The 25,636-nt window shown below is 34.0% G+C and overlaps 1 protein-coding gene across 14 annotated transcripts in view; it reads right to left on the reverse strand.

The window, feature by feature from the left end:
* Positions 1-25,636, reverse strand: part of TNRC6C (trinucleotide repeat containing adaptor 6C) — a 281,153-nt gene that overhangs the window by 76,108 nt on the left and 179,409 nt on the right. For all 14 annotated transcript variants that reach the window (XM_051995504.1, XM_051995503.1, XM_051995502.1 and 11 more), the window contains 4 exons: positions 22,613-25,219; positions 2,378-2,590; positions 1,929-2,095; positions 504-584 (listed from right to left, as the gene is read on the reverse strand). In XM_051995504.1, the coding sequence (XP_051851464.1) occupies positions 504-584; positions 1,929-2,095; positions 2,378-2,590; positions 22,613-25,219 (3,068 nt within the window). The remainder of the gene's footprint in view (positions 1-503; positions 585-1,928; positions 2,096-2,377; positions 2,591-22,612; positions 25,220-25,636) is intronic.

Genomic DNA, 25,636 nt, shown 5'->3' on the forward strand with positions numbered 1-25,636 from the left:
TGATTTTTCAAGTGTCAAAAGATTATATGAGAAGAAAATTAAGTTAAAGAGTGTGTTTTTAATGTATGTGGTGCATTTGTGAATGATCCATTTTATTTTGTGAATATCCATTTTATTACATAAACATACCTACAGTTATCTGAATAAAGGTTTTGAGAGATTTTGTAGAAGAAAGAATAGGCTATACCATAGCTTTTGTACTTCAAACCAAATATTTTTTTTATTTTTGAAATATTGAACATAAGAATAAAAATGAAGTCATATAGTCCTTATCCTTTTAGATATTTTTCAAGTTGTTTTTTCCACAAGGAAGACATTATAAGGGCGTTATAATTTTTCTAATCAAATCTATCAATATAAAAAAGTGAATTTCTAAGTTAGAGTGTTTCAATGTCATCCTTAAAATAATTCCTTTCCTGTTCAAGTATCCAATTATTTAACAAAATTTGTTACTTGCATATTAGTGGTTAGATATGGTATCAACAAAATAAAATGTCAATTACCGGAAAGCCCATGTCTGTGAGTTGTTTAGTCAGACGGTTCATGATCCAGGTCTCATCTTGTTTGCTAGATGTCTTCATGCCCTAGACAAATGAAATGTTTTCAAAGGGAAAAAAAATTTTATTAATCATTTCTTTGTTGTATTTATAATAAATAGTCCTAATCTATTGCAATTTAGATTTAGAAAATCTCTTTTGATGAATACTTAATAATTTTTATATTTTGGGAAATTTTTAATATATAGTCACTGCTAATATGATGGATTGTTTCTGTATTCTTATATAGGAATGTGTGTATAAAAATAATTTATTAACTGGAAAAGCAAAACAATTACTTTTTCTTCCTCAAAGAATACAGCTAAGTATAAATGTGCATTTTCAAAATTAAATGCTCTTATTCAAATTTTACTGAACTAAAGGAGGTTAATTAAAAATAACATAACACTTAGGACTTTAAAAACAAATAAAAAAATTAAGACTTTCAAACAAAAAAATAAAAAAGAAGCTTGAGAAAAAAATTTTCATTTTCTTAGTTTTTCTCCCCTTATTCCCACAAGGCCTTTAAAAAGGAGAAAAAAAAAGAAAAAAGGTTAATTATAGAAAGATAGAAAAAGAACAACACAGAACGGATAAATTCAGAGAAGGACAAAAGACTGAAAGAGATCTAAATAATCTGCAAAAAACCCCAATTTTTAAAACTTCCTCATTTAAATCCTAAAAAGATTGAAAAAACCCTTATAATACCCCAAACTCTAGAAAATATTCTTCACAAAGGTTTTCAAAACTATGTAATAAAACTGCATGAGGATATTATTAAACCACACTCTTTTATCAAATAATATTCTTATTAAGTTTGTTTAATCATTATTGTATCATATAAATATATGTTCAGAAATAATATTTAAACAAATAATGATAAAAATTTAAATAAATAATAATATAAAAATTAGAGCTGCAGGGAACCTTAAAAGTCATCTCATCCAAGACCTAAATTGTGAAAAATGAGGCTTAGAGGGAGTTAAATGACTTGTGTTTTCTGAACCTAAATACAGCACAGGTTCTCCTTTATCGTGCTACCTTTCAATAATGAATCTGGGCTAATAATAGTTGAATTTCAAAGTTAGTGTATGTATAATTGATGATTCAAGATTTTAATTCAATATTTTAACTAATATTTGGCATGTATGTGGAGCCCATCAATATTAATAATCTTGACTTCTAAATTTAAGTGCAAAAAGATTTATTCTTTTTATATGGAAGCTGTTGTAGCTTCCAACACTGCTGAACCGAGTGGCCTGATTTTAGTTTTCCCATAATGATTATTGAATTCAAAAGTAGAAGACTGCTTTTTACTACTACTTAAGGTATCTTAAGAAGTCCTGATTTTTCTCCTCTTTTTTCTCTTTTTAAAAAAACACAAAAAACTACCTTTTGAAGTCCTTTCTTTGGGGCATTCCCCCAGGAACTGCAGGAGGAGTTGCTTTCTTGTGAAGCAGCATTATTCCACATATCTCCTTCTTCATCTTCCCACTGATTGGTAGTGAGATTCATTTCATCCCCACCACTGCCCCAGCCTTCTTGCATAGATTTTGAAGCTGGAAGGGAAAAAAATAACATATCTATTTAAATGGATCTGTAATATACAGAGCATTATTTCACTGCAATGTAATATTGGGAATGATACATTACAATTGTAATGCCCACACATAAATAATTTGTCACAGTTTTTCTGTGTATGAACAGATCAAAGTCAATCTCCCTAAATTATATGTAAAAAATGCCTTAATTGAAATAAGGTCATAATTAAGAAGCTTCCTATTCATTAAATATCTCTTCAATTTTTAAACTGCGACAATAAAATATTAACTTTTGCCTACCTTGTTTGCACAGGGCTGGGGCAGCAGCTGAAGCACTTGTTCTTCCAAATGTCCCTGATGGCTCAGAATTATCTCCCCATCCTGCACCACTGCTAGGTGGCTTTCCCCAAGCTGCTGTGCCATTATCAACTGTAGCAGCAGGAGATGATGATTCTCCCCAAGAAACTTCAGTCTTTGAATGAACATTAGGCATATCTCCCCAGCCTGTTGAAACTGAAAAAAAAAAAAAAGATATGTAAAAATAAAAGTAAAAACAAGTAGTATTTTTCTTGTTTTCAAATATTTGTTCTGATTTCTTAAAGTTTAAGATTCTTAATTTAGAACCCTCCCTTACTATATTTTATATCTTAAAACTCATTAAACAATACTTATAAAAGTCACCTGAATCCATCAATCAGGTAACCACTTGAAATGTTCCCAATATTTGCAATATCATCTTTTGTATTAATCATTTAGAACTAAATACTTCAAGATAAGCAATGTATTGTAATTACTACTTATTAGTAATAATTGGATATAGTATTACTTATAATTACATAAAAATTTTATAACACTCAAGCAAATTAAATCAGGAGACATAAAAATTGGGACTGGGATCATGAGAAATGAATTTAAGGATAATTAAAGATCAAATTTAAGCAAACATAAGGTATTTTTATAAATGATTAGTTCATTCACTCAGATTTTGCGTTTCTAAATTAAAATTCTTTTGAAATGTGAACACATTCAATTATCAGGTACAAAACAAATACTAAGATTATATGAACCAAAATGCTTTGATCTTTTAGTCTAGAAATGGAAATACTGATTAAAAAGGGAAAAGAGAGAATATATTTCTACAAAGCATAACTTCAAACTTACAAACTGGGAGAAAAATATATATTATAAATTTAAATAAAAATAATACTTTACAACAAGTAAGAAAAGTCTTCTTTCTGAGATGATGTGATTACAGAAGTCAATAATCTTAACTGTCTTATTTTGTCACTGAACATAACTATAAATCAAGTTGATAATTATTATGGGAATTATATAAATGACAGATTAACTCAAACTTGTACAAGAAATTAATAAGTTCAAGTGATAAATGACATTTCAAATTGTTTTCAATCAAGTTCTAAGCAAAAATGCAATGTTTCTATGCCTATGGGTTCTAAACATGACATACCTTTCCCAATTCATTAAAAATGATACGAGTATGTAATGTATGTTCCATAAATTCTTGCTTTCATTTAATTTAAAAATAATTATTAGGCATGACATGTTATTAGAAGTAGACATAACTTTTTATTTTAATGGGGAAAATGGAGAATGTATATGGATACCTAGGAAAGTATACATTCACCCCAACATATAATAGTCAGGGACCATATCTGAAGAAGTAGAATTCAATTTCGTTAGAGTCATATGATGGGGAATCTTAACACAAACTCCTGACTTTAACATAATGACACTAGATGAAACTCATTGTTCTGACAATTAGTCTTGATCTAGGATTATTTTCCTTCAGGGTTGAGGATGCTACTTCTGATAAGAATCAATTCTTTTTGGTTTCTCTCTTAAAAATGTATATTTAAAAAGTGGTGAAATTTAATTAGGTGAAGACATAATGAAGATGGACAGAAAAGAATTGCATTGATAAATATTTATCAATCAAATTCTAGGTGTTTAGCATTATCAGGGGCTGATGTAAGTCAAATAATAAGTTAGAATTTCTTGGTAATATCTCATTTAACCATTCACTTGGGCTAGATTGCCATTTTCTCTGCTGCACCACTTCTCCCCCACTTGGTCCAGTACTTGTGTAATGGACACTTGCATAGAGAAATGTGTTCTGGGGGAATTAACCTGTTCAACTTTGTAATATACATAATCATAGCTAGCACTCTATAGCATTTTAAGATTTGTAAAGTACTTTAAAAGATCACTTCATTTTATCCTTACAACAATTCTGGAAGGTAGATGCTATTATTAAAAAAATATTTTACAGATGGGGAAATTGAGGTAGGGGTTAAATGATTTGCCCAGGGTTGCATAACTAGTGTCTGAGGGAGAGTTTGCACTCAAGTCTTTCTCACTCTTGGTTTACAGTTTTATCCATAATGCCACCTAGCTGCCTCACTTATTCATAATGTTATTCTTATTCATAGCACTTTATATTTTATTCATTCATACCCACTTAAACAATTTGAATTTATTATGACCTGAGAGGAATAGTGGAGGTTGAAGTCGTAATGGAAGCTACAACATCAATACTCCTCTTTATATTTGGGTTCAGACTGGAAAATAATCTTTTATATGAATGGCTACAGAAACTTAATGCTAAATCCCATAATATAGTAAAGAACAAATTAAGTGAAATAACAAAGCATGTTTAGGCTCTCTGACTCACAGATAAAATTTACATTTTGTCCCAAATTTAGCTATTCTCTATTACATGCCATGTGACCAACTCATCTTTCTTTCCTATCAGATACCTCAGTGACATTCTTTACTTTAGTTCTCCACATTTCTAGTTGGTTATATGTTGCAACCTGTTCACAACCCACCATACATATTTCCATTGCCCCCATATGATAATCATCTTTAGTTTTTTGAAGTCAGTAGAATTCCAGATCTTGCTGTCATAGTGTAACACTGGTGATATGTCTGGATTGAAAAGATAAAAGATAGGCCTTTTTTTGGGGGGGGGGTTTGAGCAGGGGGGCAGGAAGGCTGAGGTCAGTAAAAGAAAACTTTACAATATCCCAAAGGCAGTCCAGCCTGCTTTTCTTCAATTCTGGGCTCAGTTCACTGTCAATATGTATTACCTATTCCAGATATACATACTGTCCATTAAGCTGTAGGATAAAATCTGGGCAATAGATATTTTTCCTTTATATAGCAAGAATAAAGAATAACAAGTGAACAGTCAGAGACACCATTCACTGAGATCTCTGAAATGTTAGAAGAAAGTAGGGAAGATTTTTGGCATGTTGGATCGATCCCTTACATGAACCTTAGGGACAATACAGATGAGAGGATGGGTAAGCATGAATGGGCTGAGATTTGCACTATTGTAAATAGTGCTCCTGAATAGCTGAGAACAAAGATTCATATTCATATAAGGATTTGAGAATATATTATAATTTTGGTATATGTAGTATGGGATAGACCACTAGGACAGGGATTCTTAACCTGGAGTATATGTACTTTAAAAAATATGTATTTTGGTAACTATTTCAAAATAATTGGTTTCCTTTATAATACATTTTATTTAATTCAGTTAAAAACACTATTCTGAGAAGGTGTCTGTAGGCTTCACAAGATTATTAAAAGTGTGGATAAAAACACAAAAAGGTCAAGAACCCTTGTTTTACGTTGTTATCAAATTTGGGGGCTTGAAAATATACTCTTAAAAATTATCGAGGAACCCAAAAAACTTTTATGCATTAAGTTATATGCAGTGGTGTGTTAGTAAATGTTCAATAATTGATTTTCCCTACAAACTGCACGCAGATAACACCTTTAAGTTTAAACTGCACTAATAAAAATATTTTCTTCCTTACTTTAAATTTAAAAAGTCAACAAAACAATAAATCATTGGTGATAATAATTAAGCGTTTGGGAATTTTCAATGGTTAAAATACTGAAAATTTAACAAGTAGTTCCCACAGGCCATTTTGAGCTAGCGTTAGCTAGCTTTATCATATCTACCAATATTTATCATATTAGAAACTAAAACTGGTTAAATAGAAAAAATAAATAATAGTAAAATCATTACATGTGAACATATGTAACATTTTTTAACAAAAAATAACTTAGTTATTAAAAAATTAGTGAGAAAAATGGTACTGTTTTATATTTTTGTAAATCTTTTGCTCTTTGAAAGAAAAACTATGGCAAATCTGGATAGCATTCTAAAAAGCAGAGACATCACCTTGCTGACAAGATTCTGTATAGTCAATAATATGTTTCTTTCAGGCCAATGTATGGCTATGAAAGTTGGACTATGCTGAGAATCAATGCTGTTGAACTGTGGGACTGAAGAAAACTTTTGAGAGACTATTAAATAGCAAAGAGATCAAATTGGTCAATATTTAAATGAATTCAGGCTATTCACGGGAAGGTCAAATATTGAAGATGAAGCTTAAATACTTTGGCCAGAGGATGAAAATATTAGACTCTTTGGAAAAGACCTTTATGTTGGAAAAGATTGAAGCAAAAGGAAAAGAGGACAGCAGAGGATGAGATAGATGGGTAGGGTTATGGAAACAACAAATATGAAATTAGACAGGCTTTGAGAGATAGTGGAGTATAAAAGGGCCTGGTGCATATCAATGAAGTTTTTATGATCTGTTGTACTGAAATACACTGGTCTATCTTGAACTTTGAATGGATAAGTACTATGCAAATCTTAGCTATTATTATTATATTTAATCCATGCATGATTTTGAAACATCATTCATTGCTCATTTAAAAATATTGGTTCACTGAGTTATCCAGATTTCCCACATTTTGATATATAATATCAAAAAGTGTCATTTGTTAATATCACTGATCTCAGAAAAATCTTTAATTACTAGAAACTTTTACAAGATCACGATGTTAGGTACAAATTTTCCAAAATTCTAATTTTCACTAAGAGTTTGCATTTTATCATTGGTAACAAATATTCTCAGTTGTTTAATGACAGGCTTATTACTTCATTCGCTTTTGAGAAAATGTCTGACAAATGCTAGAATTATCTAAAAATTAGCTGGAATAATTAATAACTTTATTAAAGTTAAAGTGTTTATGAAATAAATTCATATAAGGCATTTCTGTTATTACCCATCCTCCAAAAAACTAAAACCAAACCCCAGAATGAATAGAAAGATAAATTACACCAAGAATCATTATAGAATGTACAAAATATTTGAGAATCTACCTACGAAGTTACACATTCTTTATAGTAATAAAGACAGACTTAAATTAGTGAAAACATATTAATTCTCATGGATAGGTTGAGAATATATAATAAAAATGAAAATGCTACTTAAATTAACTTATTTTTTAGTATCATACTAACCAAACCATCCGAAGGGTATTTTATAGGGAAAAAAAAATTCATCTGGAGGAATAAAAAGTTAAGAATTTCAAGGGAAATAATTTTTAAAATGGGAGAGGGCTTAGCAGTATTATATCTTAAATTATACTAAGTAATTATAAAAAATTATTTGGTACAGGCTAAAAATAAGAGGCTAATTAGTGGAAGATTAAGTGTTATAAAACTAGAATGTAAAATCATTCTAGCAAGGTTTGGACTGATTAACTTGAAAGAGAGGACTAGGTCACTGAAGACTGGGGGAGTTGTAATTCATCCCAGACTGATAAGAGAGAAAAGCTATCTAAGGTTAGGAACTGGAGGGCAGAAATTTTTCTCAATCAGACAATGAAAAATCTCAAATCACAAAAGAGGTATCCAGGATTACAAACTAACCAAGAGAACCAAACTAAACCAACCCAACTAAATCTCAAGTAGATTTGTTAAGGATAACAAATATTAAAACTGGACAGAAAGTCTAAGGATAGGGTTCAAATCATCCTAGTTAGGTTCTGGAGAGAAAGTCTAAGGGTAGGGTTCAAATCATCCCAGTGTTTTAAGGAGGGGAAGAACAATTTTTGATTAAGTCAAATAATCAAAATTGAATGTGAACAGTATGATTGATCCAATCATGTCTCTTAGGTGGGGTGCTCTAAGCAATTTGTATAACAGGAAAAAAACTATCTCAGAACTTATTCTCAGCATCCAGATTCAAGAAGTAGAAACAAGAATATTTCTAGCACACCTTGAGGAACAAAGGGAGGACTGAGCTGTCAAAGAGAAGGGTGACAGGGAAGAAAAGCAAAGCACACAAAAATAACTCAAAATTGAGCATAATAGCTGAGCAAAGTCTCATGAAAAGGTCCTTTCCCAATTTCCCCACTAATGATTATCTACAAAAAATAGCATAAAATAAGCTGCTGTTTCAATACCCAAATGTTTCCAGAAAATTTTAATATTGTCTCAATCACAAAAATGCCAGTAGTTTAGATACAGACATAAAAGTAAGGTTATTGACCCAAATTCTGCCTAGGTATTAGATATTCTCCTAACTAAGGGTGGGAGCACTCAAAACATTTCATTTAAAATAAAATGAAGAAGAGGGCATCAAGAAGACCTTAGGGGCCATTATATTGCTCCCTAGGCTTAAAATGAACTAATTTTTTATCTTTAACATAATATCATGTATATCCAGAACTTAATGAACCTAACAACCTAATGTTTAGTAAACACAACACTCTTAGGCTACTATAGCAAGGATCTTCTTTTCATCAAAAACGACTTGAGACTTCTGGCCAAGATGGCAGAGAAGAGGCACACATCTATGTAAGCTCCGTGCTTTCTCTCAGAATTCATTTTATGACAAGCCTCTGAATTAATGCTTGACTGAAAAAAAAAAAACCCACAGATAATTACCAAGAGAAGAAATCCTTGCAATTCGCCAGGAAAAGTCTGTTTTTACTCAAGGGTGGGGACGGTTTTTAGATTGGGTGCAGGCTGAGGGCAGACAGCAGTAGTGAGAGTATGGCAGGCAGCTCACAGCTGAGCAGACCTGAGTGGGGTGGGGTGTGATCTCAGATATCTCTGCAAGGTGAGCTTTACTACACTATTGGATACTTTGCCCTGGCACCAAGCCAGTAGACAAGCAGAGATGCTAAAAACACAGAGAGTGAAGAATACAACCCCAAACAGCTGGGGTCTCTTGGGACCTGGCCACCCCTTCCCCACAGTGTCTCAGCACGCTCTGGGAGTCTCACAGCGCAGGCACAGCACAATCATTGCTATCCTGCTAGTGCTTCGTTGATGCTCCCGCATTCTGTAGAGGAAGCTCGGTAACAATCCGCCCCCTTCCTTCCCCCCCCCCCCCCCCCAAAAAAAAAAAAAGCAGATTCCATTTGGATTTTTTTCCTTTGCTAGTTTGTCTTTGATTCTTCTCTGACAAAATGAGCAAAAAATTTAAACGGACCTTAACCATTAATAGTTTCTGTATGGTTACAGAGCAGACTCTAAACCCTGAGGAGACCAAACAGCTTGTCTCCAGGTGAATCCCCAAAGGAGGACATCATCTGGTCCTCAGCACAGATGAATCTCATAGAAGAAATTAAAAAGGCTCTCAAAAGAGAGCTAGAAGAAAAAATGGGAAAAAGGAAAGGGAAGCTTGGCAAGAGAGTCTGGAAAAGTAATCCCACTCATTTAAAGACAGTGTGGATAAAGAAATTAAATCCTTGAAAAACAGAATTTGTGAACTGGAAAAAGAAAATAGATCTCATTGGGCGAAATGGAAAAAAATTCCATAGAACAAAACAACTCACTTAAAAACTCAAGTGGACAATTAGAAAAAGATATTAAAAAAGTGAGTGAAGAAAATACCTCATTGAAAATCAGAATTGAACAAATGGAATTGAATGACTTGAGGAGACAATAAGAATCAGTGAAGCAAAACCAAAAAAATGAAACAATGGGAAAAAATGTCAAATACCTTCTTGGGAAAACAACAAACCTGGAAAATAGATCTAGGAGAGGCAATCTGAGAATTATTGGACTCCCGGAAAAATATGATGAAAAAAAGAGCCTGGACAGTATTTTCCAGGAAATTTTCAAAGAGAACTGCCCAGAAATCATAGAAACAGAGGGTAAAATAGACATTGAAAGAATTCATTGATCACCTACTGGGTCCCTTTGGACCCTAAAATCAAAACACCAAGAAATATAGTGGCCAAATGCCAGAACTATCAGACGAAGGAAAAAATACAGCAAGTGGCTAGAAAAAACCAATTCAAATATAGAGGAGTCATAATAAGGATCACTCAAGACCTAGCAGTGACCACATTAAAGGATTGAAGGTCCTAGAATATGATATTCCAAAAGGCTAAGGAATTCGGTATGCAACCCAAAATAACTTACCCAGCCAGAATGTGCATCTTTTTCCAGGGAAGAAGATGGACATTCAACGAAATAAGCGAATTTCACCTATTTTTGATGAAAAAACCAGAACTTAACAAAAAGTTTGATCCACAAATATAGAACTCTAGAGAAACCTGAAAAGGTAAAAAGAAATCTTGGGAATTATATTTCTGCTATAAAGATATATAAAGAGTACATGTATAACTTGTTCTAGAAACTAGAGGTGGGAAGGAAATTGTACCAGAAAAAGGGTAAAGTGGGGGTACTACATCCCACGAAGAGGCAAAGGAAACCTATTATATCTGAGATAAAGAATGGAGAAGGATGAATATAGTGTGTATCTTACTGCTATTAGAATTGGCTTAAAGAGAAAAATTTTAGACATATTCGATTTATGGTGAAACTTCTCTCAACTCACTGAAAAGTAGGAAAGGAAAAGTAAAAAGGGAAGGAATAAGCTAAGCAGAAGGGAATATAGAAACTGTGAGGAAAAGGAGTAAGATAGGGGGAGGAACTCTAAGGCGGGGGAAGGGATACTAAAAAGAGAGGGCTGTGAGAAGCAAGTGGTGCTCACAAATTTAATATTGGTGAGAGGGGTGAGGAGGAAGGAAGGGAGAAAAACATAAACAGAGGTTAACAAGATGACAGGTAATAATACCAATTCTGATTGGTAATTTTAACCATAGATGTGAGGAAGCGGTTAGCAGAATGGATTAAAAGCCAAAATCCTACAATATGTTGTTTCCAGGAAACATACCTGAAGAAGGGAGATACATACACAGTAAAGGTAAAAGGTTGGAGCAGAATCTACTATGCTTCAAGCGAAGTCAAAAAAGCAGGGGTAAGCCATCCTGATCTCAGATCAAGCAAAAGCAAAAACTGATCTAATTAAAAGAGATAAGGAAGAGCATATATCTTGCTAGAGAGTAGCATAGATAATGAAGCAATATCAATATTAAACATATATGTACCAAGTGATGTAGCATCTAAATTCTTAAAAGAGAAATTAAGAGAGATACAAGAAGAAATAACAGCAAAACTAAAATAGTGGGAGATCTCAATCTTGCACTCTTAGAATTAGATAAATCAAACCAAAAAATAAATAAGAAAGAAGTCAAAGAGGTAAATAGAATACTAGAAAAGTTAGATATGATAGATCTCTAGAGAAAACGAAATGGAGACAGAAAGAAGTACACTTTCTTCTCAGCAATTCATGGAACCTATACAAAAATTGACCATATATTAGGACATAAAAACCTCAAACTCAAACGCAGTAAGGCAGAAATAGTAAATGCATCCTTTTCAGACCACGATGCAATGAAAATCACATTCAACAAAAAGCTAGGGGAAAATAGACCAAAAAATAATTGGAAATTAAATAATTTCATATTAAAGAATGATTGAGTGAAATAGCAAATCATAGACATAATTAATAACTTCACCCAAGAAAATGACAATAATGAGACATCATACCAAAATGTGTGGGATGCAGCCAAAGCGGTAATATAAAAAATTTCATATCTCTAGAGACCTACTTGCATAAAACAGAGAAAGAGAAGGTCAATGAATTGGGCTTGCAATTAAAAATGCTAGAAAAGAAACAAATTGAAAACCCCTAGTCAAACACTAAACTTGAAATTCGGAAAATAAAAGGAGAGATCAATAAAATTAAAAGTAAAAAAAAAAAACAACTATTGAATTAATTAATAAAACCAAGAGTTGGTTCCATGAGAAAACCAACAAAATAGACTAACCCTTAGTAAATCTGATTTAAAAAAGGAAAGAGGAAAATTTAAAAATGAAAAGGGAGAACTCACCACTAACGAAGAGGAAATTAGAGCAATAATGAGGAGTTACTTTGCCCAAATTTATGCCAATAAATTTGACAACTTAAATGAAATGGAAGAATACCTTCAAAAATATAGCTTGCCCAGATTAACAGAGGAATACTAAATAGGCTAAACAGTCCCATTTTAGAAAAAGAAATAGAACAAGCTATTAACCAACTCCCTAAGAAAAAATCCTCAGGACCACATGGATTTACATGTGAATTCTACCAAACATTTAAAGAACAATTAAATCCACTGCTATATAAATTATATGAAAAAATAGGGATTGAAGGAGTCCTACCAAATTCCTTTTATGATACAGATATGATACTGATACCTAAACCAGGTAGATTGAAAACAGAGAAAGAAAATTATAGACCAATCTCCCTAATGAATATTGATGCTAAAATCTTAAATAAAACATTAGCAAAAAGATTACAGAAAATCATCCCCAGGATAATATACTATATAATCAAGTAGGATTTATACCAGGAATGCAGGCTGGTTCAATATTAGGAAAACTATTAGCATAATTGACTATATCAATAATCAAACTAACAAAAACCATATGATCATCTCAATAGATGCAGAAAAACATTTCATAAAATCCAACCTCCATTCCTAATAAAAACACATGAGAGGATATGAATAAATGGACTTTTCCTTAAAATAGTCAGGAGCATCTATTTAAAACCGTCATAAGCATCATATGTAATGGGGAAAAACTGGAACCTTTTCCAGTAAGATCTGGAGTGAAGCAAGGTTGCCCATTATCACTATTATTATTCAATATTGTATTAGAAACGCTAGCCTCGGCAATAAGAGTCGAGAAAGAGATTAAAGGAATTAGAATAGGTAATGAGGAAACCAAACTATCACTCTTTGCAGAGGATATGATGGTATCCTTAGAGACCCCACAGATTCTACTAAAAAACTATTAGAAATAATTCATAATTTTAGCAAAGTAGCAGGATACAAAATAAATCCCCATAAATCCTCAGCATTTTTATACATCACCAACAAAATCCAACAACAAGAGATACAAACAGAAATTCCATTCAATATAACTGTCGACAGCATAAAATATTTGGGAATCTATCTATCAAAGGAAAGTTAGGAATCATATGAGCAAAATTACAAAAAATTTTCCACATAAAGTCAGATTTAAATAATTAGAAAAATATTAAGTACTCTTGGATAGGCCGAGTGAATATAATAAAGATGACAATACTCCCTAAACTAATCTATTTATTTAGTGCTATACCAATCAGACTCCCAAGAAAATATTTTAATGATCTAGAAAAAATAACAACAAAACTCATATGGAAGAACAAAAGGTTGAGAATCTCAAGAGAATTAATGGGAAAAAATGAAGGTGACCTAGCTGTACCTAATCTAAAACAATATTACAAAGCAGCAGTCACCAAAACTATTTGGTATTGGCTAAAAAATAGATTAGTTGATCAGTGGAATAGGTTAGGTTCACAAGACAAAATAGTCAAGTATAACAATCTAGTATTTGACAAATCCAAAGATACTAACTTTTGGGATAAGAAGTCATTATTTGACAAAAACTGCTGGGATAACTAGAAATCAGTATGGCAGAAATTAGGCATGGACCCACACTTAACACCATACATCAAGATAAATTCAAAATGGGTCCATGATTTAGGCATAAAGAATGAAATTATAAGTAAATTAGAGGAACATAGGATAGTTTACTTTTCAGACTTGTGGAGGAGGAAGGAATTTGTGACCAAAGATGAACTAGAGATCATTATTGATCACAAAATAGAAAATTTTGATTATACCAAATTAAAAAGCCTTCGTACAAACAAAACTAATACAAACACGATTAGAAGGGAAGCAACAAACTGGGAAAACATTTTTACAATTAAAGATTCTGATGTAGGCCTCATTTCCAAAATATATAGAGAATTGACTCTAATTTATAAGAAATCAAGCCATTCTCCAATTGATAGTCAAAGGATATGAACAGACAATTCTCAGATGATGAAACTGAAACTATTTCTACCCATATGAAAAGATGCTCCAAGTCATTATTAATCAGAGAAATGCAAATTAAGACAACTCTGAGATACCACTACACACCTGTCAGAATGGCTAAGATGACAGGAAAAAGTGATGAACGTTGGAGGGGATGTGGGAAAACTGGGACACTGATGCATTGTTGGTGGAGTTGTGAACGAATCCTACTATTCTGGAGAACAATCTGGAATTATGCCCAAAAAGTTATCAAACTGTGCATACCCTTTGATCCAGCAGTGCTACTACTGGGCTTATATCCCAAAGAGATACTAAAGAAGGGAAAGGGACCTGTATGTGCCAAAATGTTTGTGGCAGCCTTGTTTGTAGTGGCTAGAAACTGGAAAATGAATGGATACCCATCAACTGGAGAATGGTTGGGTAAATTGTGGTATATGAATGTTATGGAATATTATTTTCTGTAAGAAATGACCAGCAGGATGAATCCAGAGAGGCTTGGAGAGACTTACATGAACTGATGCTAAGTGAAATGAGCAGAACCAGATCATTATATACTTCAACAATGACACTGTATGAAGATATATTTTGATGAAAGTGGATTTCTTTGACAAAGAGAAGATCTAACTCAGTTTCAACTGATCAACGAGGGACAGAAGCAGCTACACCCAAAGAAAGAACACTGGGAAATGAATGTAAACTGTTTGCATTTTGGTTCTTCCTGGGTTATTTTTACCTTCTGAATCCAATTCTTCCTGTGTAACAAGAGAACTGTTCGGTTCTGCACATGTACATTGTATATAGGATATACTGTGACATATTTAACATGTATAGTACTGCTTGCCATCTAGGGGAGGGTGTGAAGGAAGGGAGGGGAAAAGTCGGAACAGACGTAAGTGAAAGGGATAATGTAAAAAATTACACAGGCATGGGCTCTGTCAATAAAAAGTTGTAATTATTAAAAAAAAAAAAAAAAACGACTTGAAAGTCTGGAAACCAGTCTGGCAGAAATAAGGATTCAACCAACAACTCATACCATATACTAAGATAAGCTTCATAGATCTAAAAGGTTGTCAAACAAAGTCTTTGCCCGATCTCAGAGCTGAACTGCAGTATCAATATAGTGAATCATGAAAGAGAAGCATTAGACTCTAGGGCAGTATCCTGAGAAAGGAAGGATATGAAAATCACTTTGGAACAACGATACTGTTTGAGGATGTATTCTGATGGAAGTGGATCTCTTCGATAAAGAGAGCTAATTCCGTTTCAACTGATCAAGGATGGACAGAAGCAGCTACACCCAAAGAAAGAACACTCGGAAATGAATATAAACTGCTTGCATTTTTGTTTTCCTTCCTGCGTTATTTATACCTTCTGAACCCAATTCTCTCTGTGCAAAAAGAAAACTGTTCAGTTCTGCACACATATATTGTATCTAGGATATATTGTAACTTATTTAACATGTAAAGGACTGCTTGCCATCTGGGGGTGGGGGTGGAGGGAGGGAGGGAAAAAATCAGAACAGAAGTGAGCGCAAGGAATAATGCTGTAAAAAATTACCCTGGCATGGGTTCTATCAATAAAAATTTATTTAAAAAAAAAAAAAAGAAAATCACTTTGGGAAAGAATGGCATCACTCTTTGCATTCCTAATCATGGAAGATTTGAATAGAACTTTGCATTTCTTGTGGTAAAAAAAAAAAGGGTGGGGGGAGGGAAGAGATGACCTATAGTTTTTATGTTTGCGCAGAGAGGGAGAATAGACATCTATTGTAGGAGCTCATGATGACCATTAGCAAAAACATAACTAAGAAAATAATTTCCAACTGTTAATATATGTTGTACAAGACAAAGAGGTAAAAAAATTATATGAAAAATCTAATAGAAGTCTCCAAAGCTTACCTTTGCTTTAAGAAAATCACTTTGGAAGCTGATTGGAGTGGGGAGAGATTTGAGGCAAGGAGATCAATTAAAAGGCTACTGCACTACCAATAATAAAAGGTTATACTAGGGTGGTAGCTATGAGGGAAGATGTGAAAACAAAAAGGATAAGATGGGATAACACCTTGGATATATCTATGAGAAGTTTAGGATGAAACCAAGGTTTTGAACCTGAGTGATATCCTTGATAATAATAGGAAAGCCAGGAAAAGGGGAATATTTTGGAGGAAAGATAATGATTTCTGTTCTGGACAAGTTGAGTTGAGATGCCTGGAGGACATCCAGTTTAAGAAGTCATATTATAAAGAAAAAACTCAAGAGGAGAGGAAGCATAAAGGATGTCATTAAATAAGAGTGTGATGAGAAAAAAAGATGGGCTGATCATTCTACTAAAATTAAGATGGACAATCTGTGTGTTCCATTAATATCCACATAATGTCAAAGATAAAGGGAGAACCTCCAGTACATCCAAAAAGGTGGATTCTCCGATTCAAGAGGAAATAGATAAAAGTTTTATAGGGAGGGAAATACATGTAACAGGTTCTGATCATGTATCAATGTATCCGAAGTATGTGAGAGTACTCTTCTAAACATTGTACATAATACTACAGATGCAGTGAGCTGCATTAAATATAACATACAACATACAACAAACATAACAAACATAAAAGAGCATTAAATCTTATTTCAATCTATTAATGACTTTTTTAGCAGACTTTTCTTATCGATACTTTGGAAGCTTTACTAAAGGATACCAATAATTGTTTAATTGCACACAGAACAATAAAACTAACAGAAGTAAAAACACATTTGGTGCTGAAAAAGAAAATAAAGTTCATTTTTATGTGCATAGATATGCTTACTAATCCATCTCTCACTTGAATTTCCTTTCCCCACTTCTGCCTCTTATTTCAACCTCCTGCCCTACAAAAACAAGCTGCAATAGATATAGTGCAGCATTTCTATTTTTAATTAGTTAGGAGGCTTAAAATAGTGACTGCTGGCTAGGACAGGTCAATGGGTTCTAGTTCTGAAGTTAAGCCATGAGAACAGCTGAAATGTTATTACAACAGAGATAGGGCTTGCTGATCTTTCTTCATTCTACCTGCAGACAGCTCTATTTTAGGCAATATTCTTTTCCCTAAAGAATGACAGAGAGACAGGATGGTTTACAATTGTTAAATTGTTCAATTTTCAACTTTTGCTGCTAAGAGGAATTCTGGATAAATGCAACAGAATGATGACTACTTTAACACTACCAATAAAACTTTTAACAATAAGACTTTGTCCACTTAAAATAGATTTTACTTTCTGGTCTACTACAAACAATATGAGAAAATAAGAGTGTCAGATAGCCTCAAATCTAATTCATAGATGCCCATGAATTGTGAGTATTTTTGTCATTTTCCATGCCATCTTTTACATAAAACCCTCCAAACAAAACCAGAAACCTCAAATAAAAATATGAAGGAAACTATTTCTGGATCATTTAACTATATTGCCATATTTCTCAACATTCTTCTAGTTATCTAATTTTAAAATCTCAGAATCATTTTTGACTTTGAGTTGCCACATTTTATCAGTGTTCTTTACTGATATCTGAGTTGCCTTTTCATTCACACTGCTGTCTTCATTATTTCTTGCTTGTACTATTTTAAAAGCCTTCTCTCACAGGTCTTCCTACTTCCAGTTTCTCTCCTCCCTAATCCATCTTTCATGAAGATGAGAAGTTATAATTTTGAATATAGGCCTTAATATATCAATCTTCTGTTCAAAGTTTTTTGAAGAAAATATACTTAAACACTCTTCACAATCTGGTTGCAAATGACCCTTCCAATTTAATTCAAATTACTCTCTGACTTTATATATGCTTTATTCCAGCCCTACTACTATTGAATGATTTTGATTTCACCCTGCATGTGCCTGCTGTCATACAATCAGCACAAGCCTACCTTACTCCCCATTCCTTGAATATCTTTCTTTCTACTTCTCTGCCCGTTGGTTTCTTTCTCTTCCTTCAAATTTAACATGGCAAAAACATTTTAATATTATTTTTGTCTTCATATCAAATCTTAATACCTGTCAAATGGTATAAAAACATAAATTTTTTTTGACCAATCTCTCTACTTTACTCAATTCTACTCTGTACACAAGATACACCACATCCTTTTCATTAGACAAAATTGTTTACATATCTCCAATCCTCAGTGCAGTGTTCTGTATTATAATACACCAAGGAATGTTTGCTAAATTAAAAAATTATGCTATATTATTATGTAAATAACTGGAAAATATTCAAATTTGAAGAAATAAGCTAACTATTGATTGAGTTACAGAATTATGCCAATCATTCCTGATGAAGAAACTAGTTAATAAAGTGAAAAACTGGAAGTTTCATGTAGGAGCTAAGACAACAGTATTACAGTGGGCCAGGAGCCAGTAAATCCCGAGTTCAGATGTGGTCTCTGACATTTACTAGCTGTGTGATTCTGGGCAAATCATTTAACCTCTGTTTGCCTCAGTTTTCTCATCTGTAAAATAAAGGTAATGATAATACCACCTAAGGTTGTTATGAAGATCAAATGAAAGAATTGTAAAACACTCAGCATAGTGCCTAGCACATAATAAATGCTATATAAAGGCTAGCTATTATTATTTGTAGTAGCATTTTTCAGTTATGTTAATGCAATTATGATATTAGCAACATTTTACTTTCATATAATTTTGCCAGATAAACCTCATCTATGATTTCAGGACAATATTATCTTGCTTACTAGTTTGATTCCTCAATGAAATCCCCCAAATCCTTTTTGCTGTGAAATTCTTTTTTTGTGAATTAAAAATCCATGCATATATTCTACTCTCTTCCCCACTCTCTACTCCCACATATATTTATTTTTCTGAATTCAAGTCAAATAGGCAATAACTTAAAGAACTTAGTGATAGTCTGCTTAATAATGTGGGAGAACTACAACTATACTGTAATAATTTATTAATTTCGAGGTGCTAGGAACTGGTCTAAGTGCTGGGAATACAAAGAAAGGCAAGAACAATCCTTGTTCTCAAAAAGCTTATAGTCTAATGAGGGATATATTGTGTAAGTAAATAGATACATAAAAGATACCTGGAGTCAGTAGGAGATAACCTTAAGGGAAGAAAGTTTTGGCAGTTGGAAGAATTGAGAGGGTACTCTTGGAATTTGAGCTGAGTCTTGAAAGAAGGCAGATGAGGCAGAGGAAAGAAGAGGACTTTAGGCCTGAGGGTACACTGAGTAGTAGGAACACACATGAGGAACAGTTTGGCTCAATCATTAAATTCATGAAAGGGCCTAAATTTAAATGTAAAATGGAAAGACAGAAATGAATCAGGTCATAAATAACTTTAAATAACAAATTATACTTGTTTTTGGAGGTAAAACAGAATCACTAGAATTTGTTAGGAGATGGGAAGAACAGGATAGAACACATGGTAAGACCTGCACTTTAGGCAAATGATTTTGGTTCTTGAGTAAGCATGAATTGAGGTGGGGCAGAATAAGAAGCAGGGAGATCAAATAGGCAATTATTGTGAGAAGTGATAAGAGCTTGTATATATCAATGAAGAGACTGGGACCTATTGAAGGAACTATGGCTAAGGTAAAAGGATATATGAGGTGAGAGTGAGAGTCGAGGAAGACATGACGTTATGAAATGGGTGATTGATAAGACTGATAAGAATAATAAGTTCAGAAGAGGGGTAAGTATGAAGGGAAATAGATCCCTTGTTGATTAATCAATATATATTTACCAAGTACCTAATATATATATTAGTATTGTACTAACTGCTGCAAATATAAATTAAAAAATGAATTGTTTTAGATATATTAAGTTTGAGATGCCTTCAGTTTGAAACATCAATTAGGCAGCTGATGTTATGGGCCTGGATTTAGGGAAATAGAACTTGACATATTGATCAGAGATATTTGAACCCATAAAATCTGGTGAGATTACATCTGAGCTAGTATATAGAAAAAAAGAGTCCAGGACAGAAACTGGGGTCAGAGACAATTATCATACATGATATGACTATAGCAAAGGAGATTGCAAAAAAACAGGTAGAGTGAGAGAAAAAGAATCAAGTATTCTCAAAATATCACAAAAGTCAAAGAGGAGAAACTATCCAAGAAAAGAATTTTGGCAAATGCTGAGAGATGCATTAATGAAGTTTGAATATAGGCAATCAGATCTGACAATTAAAAGATCACTGGTAAATTTTTGAAGAGAGTGGTTCAGTTGAATGAATTTGGAAATGAGGCTGTCGAGCAAATCTTTGTTTATCTTCAATTTCTATGAGTAACAATTTTAGTACAAAATCTCAATTTGAATACAGAATTTTATAAAGCAAAAGTATGAAGGTGACTCTAGGTACTGCAACAGACTAAATAAAATGATTAAAACCCAGTTTCATGTAGATGAGGGATTCTTAACCTGGGGTTATGAACTTTTTTTCCTTACTCTTTTAATAACTGTATTAGAATGGATTTGGTTTCCTTGGTAATTTAATGTATTTTATGAATTTAAAAACATTGTTTTGAGAAGAGGGCCACAGGCTTGACCAGATTGTCCACAACACAAAGAAGAATAAGAACTCTTGATCTAGGGCAACTCTTTGAAGGAAGAGAGTAGAAAGGAAACAAATGACTAATGAATATTCTTATAAATCAGACCCATGTTAAGGGATTTCTAAAGACCCATAAACAGTCTTTATTTAAAATTACATCTGGAAGAACATTTAAATAAATCGGATATGCAACTAAAAAAGCAACCCAATTAATCAAAAAATCCCAATAAAACACAAAAATGGAAATTCTAAAAAAAAAATTAATGAAAAGAAAAGAAAAATGAAAATATTGTACTAATAAATAAAACTAAGCATTAAAAAAGGCATATAGACTAGGTTATGGAGTTTAATCCCATCACTAGGACAGAGTAAGAGATTTATGAGCTCTTGTCAAACAACTCTAGTGATTAAAGTTAGGACTTGCTGAGTCCCTGTAGCAGTTGTAAAGAGCTCAATTACTGATACTAGTGCTTAGTCTCATGGAAAGTCATTGTAAGTACCAGGAGATTAATAAAATCCACTGCCACCTGCTACTAACTATATTTTCCTATCTCAAAGGAGTTACAAGAAATAGGAAGTTAACAATGAAAATGGACAATGCAAAATTTAATTTAAATACAAACAAAGCAAATTACTTTTTTGCAGTACCATACCATTTCCTATAATATAATAAATTCTTTTTTGTTTGGCACTTTCTAAACTTTCAGTCTGATTGCCTTAACCTGTGGCCCTTAAGAACAAATAAACATAGTAAATCCATTAAGATTAAAATGTTAGCCATAGACTAATGGTAACATTTTCAAAAAAGTGGGTATAGAGCAAAATTCTCTTTAAGAACACTCATTTTCTTTGTAAAATAAATAAAAACCCGTAAACAATTCTTATCAGAAATGTTTTTGTTGGCATTTGATTTTCTTGTGGAAAGAAATTTTCAGACAATAGAGAATAAGAAAAAAATTATATGGTATTTTCTGCCTGGCCTAGCAATAAAGAGGTAAGGTGATAAAGAGTACTGGACTATAACAATTAAACAATATGACATCTATATAGCATTTTAAGATTCATAAAATACTTTTCATAATCTTTATTTGATTCATTATTAGCTTTGTGATTTTAGGAAAATTACAAATTCTCTGGGACTTAGTATATACCTTTTTATAGTCTTGAGAGCCAATTAAATGTAAAGTATTATTATTTTACTCCTTTCTCTTCAAAATCTTTGCTGTATTGTTCCTGAATAAAAGAAAATCTATTTTTCTTATTAAGGAAAGAATGGCCACAAATAACTTATCACCTTGGTAATTTCTATGACTGAGATAAGAGGTAACAAATGCACTGTAATAAAGTTGCCAACTAGTGTTGGAACCAGATTAAAATTGGGAAAAGTTTAGCAAAATAAATAAATACAGATAGATAATAGAAAACATAATGTCTTCTATTTGAATCTGACACTAGTGTTCTAAATCATCCCCATGATAAAAAGTCTCAAGATATAGTAGAATTCTAGGGGAAAAAAAGAGGCTCTGTTACCATTAACATGATTTTTATTTCAAAAGACAAAAGGTTAAAATCCATGTAATTTTCTTGTGATTAGTTTATTTGAATAAAAAAGACGTCTATAAATTGTCACTAAAATTATACAAATGAAATCACTGATTTTAGTGGATGTTCTTAACTTTTAGTGGAAGGATTACTTTGTGTTTTTAAAAACATTAATATTAACTATAGAGAGATATGGGAAATCACAGATATAGAAGCACCTTTGCAATTCTTTGTATTTCAAAAAAAGAAATTAAATATCTTTTGATACATCACACTGTATTTGTACTTGTATGCTATATGTACTGAGATGAAAAATATTTTCTATTTTCAGAGTATAAAACATTCTTCATACCTGGACCAAGCAGTGGAGATCGATTGAGCTGAGTGCTTGACTGGTGTGATGGTAGATTTTCAACCATGTTTGTGTTGCTACTGGTGGTGGTGGTGGTGGTGGTAGTGGTATTGGTTGTGGTACTGCTCTGGATTACAGGATTGTTTCTATCCCACATGTTTACAGTTTTATTGTTGTAGTTGCTTGGGTCACCCCAAGCTGAGGTACCATCATCAATTTCCATCTTACGTCGAATGGAAGGAGGAGAAGGTTCTTCCCAACCTGTAGTCTCGCTAATGTCCTTCTGTTTGGCTGGTACTGGCCCACAAACCCATCCTGATCCAGTCTGTTTAACAGAAGCAGCTCCTCCCCAGTTACTCACATTGTTATCTGCGGGTTTGTTAGACCAGTTTTGCTGGGGACCAGGTTTTAAAGATTCTCCCCAATTTGTACCTGGATTAATTTTAGCATGTGTGCTACTACCCCATCCACTGGTCCCAGATCTTGTATCATTCCAACCAGAACCTGATCTATTATTGTCAGTATCCCATCCTGACCCATTCTTTTTTCCATCACTCAAATTTCCAAGGGCAGATGATGAATCTGTCCAATCTCCTGTACCTGAAGTCCAGCCTGGATTGGATTTTTGTCCATCTCCCCAGTTTTGAGATTTAGGTTTCTGAGGTTCACCCCAGGTAGGTGATTTGTCCCCCTGATTTACAGTCCCACTCCAAGCATGGCCACTTTTGGCAGCAGCATTATTGACAGCAGTAGAGCTTATTGAGTCCCCCCAACCCCCGAGGCCATTTGGTGCCTTGTTATTGTCTCCCCAACCTGTATTTGCTGGAACAGCAGCAGAGGGCGAGTTAACCCACCCAGATACTGAAGAGGTATTTGTACTGTTCATGATGGACCCATCATTCTTCCCCCCTGAGTTTGTAGGCTGAGTAGTTGCACAACCCCAGGCCTCTGTCCCATTGTCATTTTTTCGTTCAGATCTTGGGGATTCCTCAAATTCCCAGGCAGTGTTTTGCTTTACAGGTGTCTGTCCCCAACCAGTATTGGATAGTACTCTTGGATCAAGGTCATTCCTTGGGAACTGGACTTGCCCTTGGTCTATAATTCCTTTATCTCTCCGTTGGTTTTCTCCAACTCGTTCCCTCCCAGTGCTTCCTTCATTTTGACTTCCAGAACTGTCATTACTTCCTTCACTTGTTGCAGTACCATTAGTGCCAGCTTTGGCCCAAGAGTTCAGTTGTTCATTGCCCTGTTGTATGGCAGGATTCTGGTTGATAACACTAGGGTTATCCCACCCCATTGTTCCTTTCCCACTGATGTGACTATTGGAATTCTGGTTTGGGGGCTTTCCCCATTCTCCATTCATACCACTTGAGGTGCTACGGCTTGAGTGGCCCCAAGCTCCAGAATGTATATTACTAACACCATTGCTGCCATTGCCCCTTCCCCAGGCAAGAACTCCAGGACCAGCAGGAGGCCCCGAATCCCATGCATTTGCTACATTCCCTTCTTTCTGCACAGCTGGATCTACTCTGCTGGATCCATTTTGTTTAGCACTTAATGCTGAGTTCACAGTGTCTCCATTCCCCTGACTGAACCCAGAATTATTATTTCCTGTGGCAGGATTACTTGGGGAGATCCCCCACACTGAACTGCTAATTCCTTCACCACTGCCCCCACTGACTTGAGAAACTGATGATCCATTAGCACCAGGAAGGCCTTGCAGGTGGGGTGGGATGATGGCCCCTATTCCAACAGCCATCCCCCAATTCGGCAGTCCATTTGTCTGCATTGCATTGATAGAGTTTGGTGAAGAGTTCATAGAGTTAGTGTTATTTGGTCCATCAGTGTTAAGGTTCTGAGGTTGTACGCTGAAAGACACATTCTGAGAAGTGGACGTTTGTGGTTCTGTGCTCTCTTGAGGCAGCAAGTTTCCCCAAGCACCTAAAGTGCTTGTTGGGTTCCCATTTTGGTTGCTCATATTTTGACCTATGGCACCGACTGGACTGCAAATACTGGAAGGGTTGCCTGTTGCCACAGTTCCTTCATGTCCAAGTACAGGCCAGGCAGCTGGGTTGGCATTGGGATTAAGGTTAAGATTAATGCCAGCATTTGAGTTGGAAGTACCCCAGCAGTTCTGACTTCGACTATCTCCAATCATATTGTCCATTTTCCCATCCCCACCACTAATAGAGCAGTGAACTAGATTAGAGTTGGAGCCTGTGGTCACACCCCACACTCTGGATGAATTTCCATTACCATTTGCTCCACCTGCTCCAAGGGCACTCTGATTAGAAGTGCTTTGGACGAGTGCTCCATTTGCGCTATTATTGCCATTATTTTTTTTTGTATGTCCAGTGAAGTTGCCGTGGGCACTCCCTGTAGCCATGCTACTGTTCTCTGGGCCACAGTTGGAGGCAGAGTCAATGTCTGTAGTACATTCTGAAGCAGATTCAGTCTCGGTTATTGTAATGGAAGGCCACGCCTCCTTGTCAGTCCTGTCTATTATTATCACTTTATCCCAGGTGCAGTTGGCTTCACTTCTGAAAGTAGGTTGCTGTCCCCAGTGGGAATTTTCATACTGGTCTACCAGTCCACCATGACTGAGATCTGAAAAAGATTAAATAAGATCTAAAATTAGGCTTTTTTGAACAATGCCAGTGAACCAAGTTTTTTAATCTGTTAAGGGGACTTCTGAATTTCTGATATTTAGACTTTGAATTATGAAGGGAAAAATATTATGACCTCCCTTCCCCAATATTTTGTGCTACTTGTAATCTCAAAGAAAAAAACATAATAAACATTAAGTACAATAATAGCAAATATTTATATAGCATTTACATTGTTCCAGGTGAAAAGTAAATGAGAGAATGATGGTAGACATTTAGTACAGTTGCTAAGTGCCTTACCATCATTATCTCATTTGTCACAAAAACTCTAGGAGGTAAGTGCTATTATTATTCCCATTTTATTGATGAAGAAATTGAGGCAAACAGAGGTTAAATGACTTGCCCAGGATTATATAGC

Source organism: Antechinus flavipes, chromosome 4 (assembly GCF_016432865.1).
Source record: "Antechinus flavipes isolate AdamAnt ecotype Samford, QLD, Australia chromosome 4, AdamAnt_v2, whole genome shotgun sequence".
Lineage (NCBI taxonomy): Eukaryota > Metazoa > Chordata > Mammalia > Dasyuromorphia > Dasyuridae > Antechinus > Antechinus flavipes.